This window comes from Nipponia nippon, unplaced genomic scaffold (assembly GCF_047370975.1).
Source record: "Nipponia nippon isolate SJK-2023a ecotype South Korea unplaced genomic scaffold, ASM4737097v1 scaffold_3, whole genome shotgun sequence".
NCBI lineage: Eukaryota > Metazoa > Chordata > Aves > Pelecaniformes > Threskiornithidae > Nipponia > Nipponia nippon.
The window spans coordinates 39,752,158-39,763,201 of record NW_028262347.1 but is presented as its reverse complement, the minus strand read 5'-3'; the positions used below and the strand labels follow the sequence as shown (position 1 = coordinate 39,763,201).

At 42.6% G+C, this 11,044-nt stretch overlaps 1 protein-coding gene across 1 annotated transcript in view; it reads left to right on the top strand.

Moving 5' to 3' along the window:
• Window positions 1-4,195: 4,195 nt before the first annotated feature.
• The window catches only part of CPM (carboxypeptidase M), a 32,365-nt gene continuing 25,516 nt past the window's right edge, over window positions 4,196-11,044 (top strand). The window contains exons 1-2 of the mRNA XM_087767927.1: window positions 4,196-4,315; window positions 4,546-4,696. Of these exons, the coding sequence (XP_087624053.1) occupies window positions 4,196-4,315; window positions 4,546-4,696 (271 nt within the window). The remainder of the gene's footprint in view (window positions 4,316-4,545; window positions 4,697-11,044) is intronic.

Sequence of the window (11,044 nt, the reverse complement as noted above, 5' to 3'; positions counted from 1 at the left end):
TGGACATTCCTCACCTTCCTTCTTCCCATTTACTTCCCTGAAATCCATTCGTCCCCAGCCCACTGAACTTCCCACCAAACCTTCCTGGCTTTCCCCATTCTTAGTCCTGTGCTCTTACCTACCCAGGGACCCAGTATGCCACAGGTGCAAAATTAAGTTCTGCCTTTCCAGAGATAATTTATTTTCAAATTACATCTAATTCTGTGTGAACTACTGAAAGAGCAATTATAAGCCAATTTAAGAGGAGAAAGATAAAACCGGAACTTTTTACCATTGTATTACAATACCCAACACACAACACTGAAGACGTTTGTCTTGAACGAGATCATGTTCCCACGCTTCAAACCCCTGTGGAGCAGAAGTGACCTGTTCCACCATAGCACATGACAATGTGTTGTCATACGGTAGCTCAAAATCTCTGCTGTATGCAGATTTTGCTGTTTGCAAGATGGGATGAGTGAGAGGCTTGTCAGGCAGCTAGTTGTGGTTCCAGATCCTCCAGCTAATTCAGTGCTTGTCTGGACAGCTCTAAACTATACCAGCTGCTACTAGTCCCCCTCGGGATCATTTTCTAATTGCAGATTACCAGGCACAGCAGGGCATCCCGTTCTTCTCTGGGGGCAATCCTTGTGCTGGGATGGAGGCGAGGAGATTTATGAACCAAGTACGCAAACCTCAGCTGAGAATTGCCTGCGTGGTAGAGACAACTACCGATTTCTGGTGCTTTTGTGACTTTCGTGCAGGGAATCCATCTTTCGCCATACTAATATCAGCCTGTTAATTCGTCAGTGTGGGTATTATACACCAGAATGGTTTCATTGCAGTTTATTCAGGTGATTGGTATCTGGGTTTATGCTAATCCAGGGCTGTGCTGTCCTGTCAAATCCATGTGTCTGTGTCGTCACTTGTACTGAACTCACTTGTCCGGTCCATCTCATCGGAGAAAGCCTCTATGTCGTGTTTTTCCCACACCAGAAATCTGATTGTCAGGTCCTTGGTGTTACATCGGTGCGACGAACATGAAGCTGTAGTCTGTATGCCTAGGACATGATTTCAAATAAGAAAGTTTTAATAGCAGCGGTGATCCTTAAAAGAAATTTAATCCTTGTCAGTGACCTCTTTGTATGTCTCGCCAAAAATATTTTGAAGTTTCAGCTATGATGTGGGACACTAATTTTTTTCTTACTAATCTTTGGAAAACGCAGAAATCCTGCACGAAAGATGACAAAACACTGAGTAAGATTTCAAATTCCAAGATCGGCTCTGTGAATGGCTCTCCAAAATCACAAAAGCTTCCAGGGAGATCTTTTTACTCCTGAGACCTGTCTTAACTGTGTGTCTGTGACGTGTCAGTCTTACGGTGCTACCTAACTATTGCGTGAAGAAGTTTTTCGTACCCGTTGCTTGTGCTAGGATTTGCTTTACCTGTCACTAGAGGGCAACACAGCTACTCACATCATTACACCACCCCGGTATCCTCCCAAGCCACTCTGCTGACATCCACGGGTGAGAATGTCACGTCAAAATTTGCCCTGTTTCCCCTACAGTTGAATACTTTTGAGTGGACGAACCCGAACGTCGCTAGGAGGAGAACAGTTCATGCTGTTTACAGCAATAGGACTTCTCTCTTTATCTCGCTTCCTCATAGGGGTCATCGTCCACCGCAGTGCTGAGAACGGTAACTGCAATCGGTTTCCCTGATTTTGAACTACTGATGCCAATGGGAGATTTATCGCTGACTTAATTTCATACAGGATTTGGTCTTTGGTACTGACTTTTACCCACAGCTGCGTATACCAGAATATTGTTTGCCCAGGTTGGTTTATACTGACCTTCTGAAAAGTGATTCAAGAGCAACAGGTATCTTTGGGTTTTGTGCAAGCTGGGGGGGGGGGGGGGGGGAAATAAGAGAGTTTGGTTCTGTCACATGTAACTCAAATATTGCCAAAGAGGCTGACTTGTCTTAACTTGCAAGCACCTGGCATGGAAACAATCTATCATTTTGAGCATTCCTAAAGACGGTAATGCTCTCATTTAGCCATGACTATGCTGGCTACATGAAAGGGTGGCGTAATTTCCAAAGAAGATAAGGCTGTCTGATTACCTAGTATCAAAGGTGATTTTAGCCATTTCACTGAGATTAAGTCTTTACAGGCCCCCGTGATTTTTACCATGTTGCCAACACCCTACTCTGTCTTGGAGTCATAGTTCTCTGATTTCATGTGATTATCTTGGGACAGTTTCCAAGCATGTATGAGCTGGATTACCACCTGAGTATATTTTCTTCCCTGCTTACTCAAGTGGTGTCTCAAGATCATCTTTAAAGGAGCCTATAAATATATATATATATTCAAGCCTCACAAATGCAAATGTGAAGCTCACATACTTGACTCCTGCCTCCTGCTTCTCTGCGGACATGTTTGCAGTGTAACCCCACAGTTTCGCTCCCATTCCATGTGGCAAATGCAGGTAACTCTAACCAACTGTTAGCCTTTTTTTTTTTTTTTAATAAAGAAGGTAGAAGACATCCATATTTAGATCTTGGAAGAATTTTCTTTTGTGATAGGTGAGAGGAGGTCTTGCCAAGTTATAAGAGTTAAAATATAGTGGAGTTGGAGTACGGGAGAAAGGCTCTGGGGCTGTCCTCTCCCCAAAATGCCATGCTAGAAGGAACATTACTATTATTCAACAGAAGCCTAATATTACATATCTCTCTTTAATTGAGTAGCCTTGTACATTCATACATCCCTTGTCATATGTGATATGTAAGTCCCTCCCATGAACTAAGACTACTTGAGGGGTCTGAACGTAGATATCTTACCACCATTTTTAGAGGTACATGTTTCACGTACATTTTGATCCTACACATACTTGCATTAAAATACAGTTTTGTTTTTTTTCTTAAAGCTTTGGGGTAAGAAAATATGGTACCTTTTAATTTAATGGTAAATTTTTATTTAACAAGAACTTTTTATTAAATACAGTGTCTTCTATTCGGAATGCAGGACTTGTTATTTGGGGTTGAGTCATACATTCATTTCCTTCAATATCCTTTTTCTGACATTGTCCAGTATAGCAAATTTCAGAAGAAGGCGGATGAAATCCTGCTGCTGGTTATAGTGAAAGCTGCCATTTTTCTTTCTCAGAAAAATTATCCAGAATTTACAAATAGTTGTATTCTAACACTCAGCTATATCCACATCATATTTTAAAAGAAATGTAGATGCTATCCTAATTCTTGTTGCTGTAGGCCAGCTTCACTTTTTTTTTCTTAGCCCTTTTCAATCTTAAAGATAACAAAAGGTGATGAAAAAGTCTTTGTGGTGAATCCCAAGACTAGGATATCCCCAAGGCAACGTGGTTAGTGCAAAACCAAGAAAAGCATTTAATTCTGTAGATATAATCCGGTCCTTTCAGTAAGTGAATACAACCCTATTAAAAACTCATCTGGATAAAAAAATAAACCACTAGGCAGAGATTTTGCTAGATTTGGGCAGCTAAATTCTCCCAAGAGTCCCTCTGCATGCAGCTGGTTTTGTCTCCGGGCCCCAGGTGCTGACACCCTGATCGCACTCCAGGACCACACAGGCGCTGAGGAAGAGCAGTGGTATGAACGGCGCACGCCAGCCGGAGCCAGGCAGCTGTCACACCTCCTGTTAGGAAAAAAAAAAAGAAAAAAGAAAAAAAAAAGAGAGAGATAAAAGGAAAAAAAAAAAGGAAAAAAATAGTTTTGTTTTAAACAACCCTTCTTGTGAATCAAAACAATCACCAAAAGTCAAAACGTGAACTTTTGCGCCCCCTTTTTTTTCCACTCCAGTCACACCTCACCCCACTCCCGAGAAGAAAAATGAGGTAAAACCAGCAGGGACTCGCCAAACCGTGGCCGCGCTGTTTCCTCAGGACACCTCCCAGCAGCAGGGCCAGCCAGCGGGTCCGCGACGACATGAAGCCGGCCGCCAGCCGTATGTTCGAGCCCCTTCCCTCCTCTCAACCTACGAGGAGGAGGAGGAGGAGGAGGGTCGGTTTCACCCCGAGGGGCTGCCGAGGACAGCGGGGAGGACTCCGCCGCCGCGCTGAGAGGAGCGGTGTCGCGCACAGGTGAGAGCTGGCGAGGCGGGAAGGAGGGAGGGGAGAAGGGGAGGGGTGTGCGTGTGTCCCCCTCTGCCCCTTGGGCGGGCCGGGGGGAGCTGAGTGGATGAAGCCCGCGTCAGTCAGGGGTAGGGCGAGGCCGGCGACGGGGGATGGCGGCCCCCGCCCCGGGCGTTTGGGGCTTCAGTTGTGGAAGAGCGGCGGCACCATGCGGGCGATAGCAGGGGTAGGAGCGGCGGTTGTGGGTGGAGGGGGAAGGCACCTGCTGCTGGTGAGGGGAGACCGGCGGAGGCGGGAGGGCTCCCTGTGAGGGGAGTCGGGCTGAGGCGGGAGGGCTCCCTCCGCGGGCTTGCCGCTGCCCCCGGCTCTGCCGCCGCCGTTCGGCGGCGGCAGAGCCGGGGGCAGCGGCAAGCCCGCCGTTCCCCGCGGCTGTTTGGTTCATCTCTTTCTTTCCAGGACGTGGTGGGCATCTTCTGCCTGGTTTCTCTGGCGGCTGCGCTGGATTTCAAGTACCACCACGCCGAGGAGCTGGAGGCATACCTGAAGGGGATTCATGCCGCGTACCCCTCCCTCACCCATTTGCACAGCATCGGGCGCTCGGTGGAAGGTAAGGGCTGAGGGGGGGAGCGAAGTCTTTGTATTTTATTTAAATTGGGACAAACGTGGGTAAAAGTGGCCTTGCGGTGGCGTTTCGTGCTGGCTGGCGGCGGGGCTGCTCTAATCGCAAGTGGCGGGTGCCTCTCTGCTTAAATCTCTGTGAAGTTTCCTTTTCCTCTTGCTTAAGCGTGAATAACAAACTCTGATGACACGTATGACGCTTCAGCTAGGGTAGAAGTTCTCCCAGCACCTCCTGAGTGGCAATTTCAGTAACAGGGCTGTCCTTTAAAGAGCTTAAAACGCGTGGTACCCCGTTTGCCAAGTGCCCATTCTAGGTGGGGCTGTAATAGGAGTGTGTGTTTTCCAACTTGTGGGTATGTTAAAAATACCTTCTCTTTTGGCTTTACCTATTATTCCAGTAAATCTGGACTGACTAGAAAAAGGATTTCGAATTCCATACTGATACAAGGCCCTGCGTTTTAAATGAAGAATGGGATTTCAGTCGCAAATCCTACAGGAAAATATACCTCAGTCAATAATCACCTTTCTGTCCTTACACAGATATTTTAATTTGTCTCTCTGTGATTGATACTTTCTTACAATAAATTTATAGGAGAAAAAGGGATTTTTTAATTTGTTTAAAGAGATTAGAAAGTTTAGTGTTTATTAGCATATAAATACTTTAATGTACATCTGTCTAGTTTTAAGCAAAAAAAAATACTTAAGTAGATTTCAATTTTGAAAATTAAATCACTAAGATAGGAGGTATAAAACTAGATAGAGAAGTTCATTCTTCAGAGAAGTTCGTTCTTCAGAAACATCATCTGTTCCTCTAATCCCATTTCATACCACTGGAAGGAGGCAGTTGTAGCATCTATTATCAAATCTATGCTTGTGTTAAAAAAAAAAACAACAAAAAAACAACAATAAATCTATATCTTTCTGGGTAGATAATCATGAAGAATGCTAGTAGTTTCTTTTCGTAGCTCCTTCCTCGTGTTACCATGTGTGTCTTCAAATTTTTTAATTATACTTGTATTTGTCTGGGGTGTAACTTTTAGTTGAGAAGAGGGTTCTGTTTCAGGGAGATATCAAACAGCTGTCATGCTGCTATGGATATGCGATCTTGTCTCTGTGCATGCCTGCACTCTTCTTTTTTTTTTTTTAGGAAGTCTCATTGTGGGAAGACTCAACTTTAAGATTCCTTGTCTAGTTTATTTAAGTTGCATTCTTGGTTTCATCAAAGGCAGAATCATATTGGTTTGTGTTTTTCATCCACACAAGAGAAGGCTAGTCCCTTTAAGTACGGTTCCCTCCAGTACAAACTACCAATTATCCCCATCCTCATTTCCCTACCTTGAGGGGACTTAGCTAACATTTTAATGATAGGACTAGATGCTGACTTTTCTGGCATCAACTCTCTTGGCTTATCTTCGTGCAGGCAGGACAAAACCTTTCATCCAATCTGAGAGATTGAAATTTTGGCTTTTACATATCTAGACATCTGAAAGTTGATAACATGAAGTGGTCAACTTGTCTGAGTTCCATCAGCATGAAAACAGGAAATGCATCATCTCTTGATTGTGAGTGAGCAGTGCTTTGAAACGTCATTCAGATTTTACTATATTGCCTTCTGCTTTGCCAAACTGTGCAAGAAAAGAGAATTACGTGGGCTCTCCCTTGTTCTGCCAGCTACATGTCATGATTCACAAAAAAGTGATCGCTTAACGCTTTTTTTTTTTTTTTTTAATATCCTGCATGCCTGCAGTATTCCTCTGAATGGAATACGTGAGCAGTGGAAACTTTCTCAGTACCATATAAAGCAGAATGGCAGTAAAAAATGTTCCATGCTTCTTTCTTATTTTTTTCTAAATGTTGAGAGATTTCTACTTTTGTTAAGAAATGTGCCTTTGGAGTCCTCTGAAATATGGTATAGTACTGAATTGGGGTCTCCCCCCCCCCCCCAAGAAAGTTTTGTGACAACAGTGATTATATAATTTCAGTGAAAATGAAGATTCAATTTTGGTTAACGGGCTGAAGTTCTATTCCTCTTTTCTCAGTTAAGCTGACACAAACAAGAATGTATGTGCGCTTACTTGTATGGGTTTACTAGTGTTGTCCCACTACCGATTAGCTAAACCATAATAGCAAAATGTACTTATTGATGATGAGAAACAGAAATTAATTTAAATATTATAAAACTGAGATCAATGTGACATAGTAAGTTTTCTATTGAGCTGTTGACATTCTTGATATGGAAATTCTTGATGATGAATACAAAATCCTATGGATCAAAATGATGGCTATAAAGCCACCAGACATAATTTTACTGTTACCATGAATGGCTATTGATCCTATGTTATTCTTAAATGTAATCTAGGTTTTACTCTAATTTTATCTAATAATCTAGTATTATATACTGCCATCTAGACTTGGATTATGAAGAATGTGAAGTAAAGGCTTGACTTTTGTTTGGCCTGTGTAGACCCGGAGCTCTGCGAGGGTATAGAATCCACTCTTAAAAGCCCAAATGCGGAGGGTGATAGGGACCTGTGTATTACCACTTCAGAAAGTGATTGCAAGTAGTTCTTTAACAGAAATATCTAAACACTCTTTGTGTCAGAAGCCTCACATGCGCCAGGTAGCTTTACTAATGTTGAGTGGAGAGGAATAATAATTTTCCTCAAGCTGCTCTCTTATGTTCTTGCTGATGCAGCCCAGCATACAGGTTGCCTTTTCTGCTGCGAGAGAACGCTACTGACTCACACTTATCTTGTCCACCTGGACATTCCTCCCACACCCTGCAACCCCTAGGTTCCAGAGCTGCAACCTAGCCAGTCTGCAGCCTGTACAAGCATGGGGTTATCTTCTTGCGCTGATAATCCCAATATGGGGTTCTTCCATTCCAGGTTCAGGACTTTGCATTTGCCTTTGTCAAACTTGACAAGTTTTCTGTTGACAAATTCATTCAGGCTGTCAAGGCCCCTCTGAATGGCAGCCCTGGCCCTAATGAAGATGTTAAACAGTATCAGCTTCAGTATTGACCCTTGAGGAATGCCGCTAATAATTTGCTGTCACTTGAACCACCAATTGCTCAGTCCAGCCATCTTCTGACCTCACCATAGTCTACTCCTCTAATCCATATGTTCCCAGTTTGTTTACAAAGATACTGTGAGGGTGCCTGAGCACTGGAATAGCCTGCTCAGGAAGGTTGGGAAGTCTCCATCCTTAGAGATATTCAAAAGCCATTTGGACACAGTCCTGGGCAACCTTTTGTAGGTGGCCCTGCTTGAGCGGGGAGGGTGGACCGGGTGACCTCCAGAGGTCCCTTCAACTGATTCTGTGGTTCTGTTGAAGGCCTTGCTAAAGTCAAGGCTGAAGAAACAGAATGCTTTCCTCTCTCCCACTAAACCAGTCGTTTCTGCATAAAAAGCAAGTAGTCAAGTATGATTTTTCATGGATAAATTTGAGGTGAGATTTACAAAGTGTGTTTATTTGATGTATGTAGACTGTAACAGCAATGTACACAACAGAACCAGTACCAAGAGCCTCACTGGAAAACAAACTAAAAGACACCTGATCTGTTTGGTGGTGATTTACATCACTATATGAAAATTCACTGCTCCTCTGCCAGATTACTGGGAACACCTCTGCCAGATTACTGGGAACACCTCTGCCAAATTACTGGGAAGAATGTGTTCTAGACTGGGAATGGCCTATTCAGTCATTTGGAAGCTATGGTATTTAATTATGTGTCTCATCTGCTAAGCTATTATCCTTAAATGAGGGGAGAAGGGAGCTTAAAAAGATATAGCCCATTGGCTGACAAAACTGAGTGTTATCTGATTGGTCTAATTTAGTAGGTAACCTCAAATACCTCAAGATTTGTAGGCAATTTGTGTGTTTGAGAGACCTGGTATGGTCTTATAAGCAGGTAGGCAGAGATGTGTAATGGCGCAGAAAACACCTTGATTCTTTTATATTGTTTCAGATGTGTTGTTGAATAAGTTCCTAAAAATCTTTGGCAGGAACTCTGTTTTCTGATATGTACAATATCCAACCTTAGTACAATATATGCACTGTATAATAATAGAGGAGGTTGCAGAGCTGTGTCAGTCTGGAGAATGGGACCTGGTGTAATCATATTAACCTGTCCTGACTAATGCCACCCCAGTGAAAAACAGACTGACTCTTCAGCAAGCAAATCGTACAGTGTGCATTATCAAAAAGAAAATATTTTACCTATGTGTATGATCTGTGGCTTTTCACTGTTCAAGATACTGTGCTGTTATTCTTCTTTGGAAAGAAAATGAGGGTGGTGGGAAGGAATTCTAATAGATAGGCCTGATGACCGCCTTAGGGGAATAAAGGCAAGAAACACTGAAAGAGCTGAGTGGCTTTTGTAGTAGATCCACACTCTTCAAAACATGCTTTTCGGATACACTCTGGATTCAGATAAAGTTATAGCATGCCAATTACAGCTCAGTTTAGATCTAGCTTTTCTGGAGGCCACTCTGCATTTTTAGAATTCCAGTCAAATTGGAACAGTTGTAAACATCATCCTTAAGCCAGATCCTGCTCACTGAGCAAAAAGTTGAGTATGGTTAAAGTACCTCTGTCTTTACCTAGTGATGAGCTTCCAAGTGGACGTAATAGATTAACATCTCTTTGGCAGATTCTGTCACTGGAGAGACAAAAAGCAAAACAAAACAGAGTGACCAGATTTTATTGTGGTTTCATTAGAAATTTTCAGAAATAGCTTTTTGCAAAAGAGCTGTCTTGAAAGCATTTTTAGCTGAGAACTATGTAGTTTAATCATCCTATTCTGCTGCTTACTATTCAATTGCGCTCTCTGTTGCCCTTGAACTGGCACATTCCATCCGTTAATCTTAAGCACTTTGCTAACTTTCACTAGTCCATCAAAAAAAAGAAAATCTCACTTACTAGCATTCTGCTGTTCCTGCTCTATAACAGAGAGGCTGAAGCATGCAGGGTGTGTGTGTGCGTGCGTGCGTGTTTGGTTGGTTGGTTTGCTTTTTAAAGTTCATGCAGGAGTTCCCCATGGCTGTGTGCATAGAGGCTGCTATGTCCTACAGGAAAGGTGTACTCAGCAGGCCAGGTTTCTCAGTGGCTCAGAGGTGCCTCTTGGAGCTCATTATGTCTCCTTCTTGCCTGCATTCATGGGTTTCCCTCCTCGGAAAACAGAAGGGAATGGCGCATGCTCAGGTTTCCATCTGATAAGCAGCTGTGACTTCAGCAAAAGGGCTCATTAGGTATTAGGATTCAGTACTGCAGTGGGAAGTGTGTGCTTGCCTGGTAATAGGGTTAATGGAGAACCTAGGCAATTAACCTGTCCCTGACATCATTCTGCACAAACATCAGTGGCACCTGTGCCCAAGATATGCCAGGGATCAACTTAAATCTCCTGACTGTTCTGATACAGCGTGATTGATACTTTTAGGCATTTACAAGAGGCTATTGAACAGGGGAGTGCTAACTTCATGTTCATTGCACTCCAGTGAAAATATTTAATAATATAAGACCAGGTATTGTGCTTGTCTAGTCTATATATTGATAATCTGTGTATGTAGCTGAAAAATGATGTCTACCTGGGGAAAAATCGGAACTTATTTTCAGACATCGCTTGTGATACAGTATGGAAGGAGCCTGGGTCACTACCATCAATAGTAAAATGCACTGAAAATTTTATTGAATTTACATTAGAAACACTTATATTCTGGATGCTTTTACTTCGTGTAAAGTACTAGAAAACAAGTTTTGCTGCTGGACAGAACAAAACTGAAATATGTATCCATAAAATGTTGATACTCTACTGGAGTAGATACTCTACTCTAACTATCAGGTTAGTTTCAGGCATCCTGGCACTGTACAAAAATAAAATGAGGGGGTCATACATATCCCAGTGTACTTTGAGATAAGTTTCTCTGTATCCCATTATTAAATGTTTGTATAAACTAAATGCAAGTACTAGTGTATTTAAAAAGAAGGAAGAAAAAAAAAGCTGATAAAGAAGACTTTTTTTTTGTCTTGGAAACAAACAAATTGTCTAGAGAAATCCGCAGGGAATGTGATGTCTTTAAAGAGAATATTGCGGTTATTTTTTCTGTGATTATATGATATGAGGTATGTTTGTTTGGGAGAGTGTTACCTTCTGTTTGTTTCATTTGAATGACTGCTGCAGATGGCTTTCCTCCTGTCCCCAGTCATTGATGTCTCCCCTTCCCTTCTCTCCTCCTCATCTCCCACCCCACAAATTTCCTTAGTACTGTGAATTACAGGCTCATTGTGCAAGCATGGCCTGTGTAGATAATATAAGCATTGAAATTTTCAATGTTCA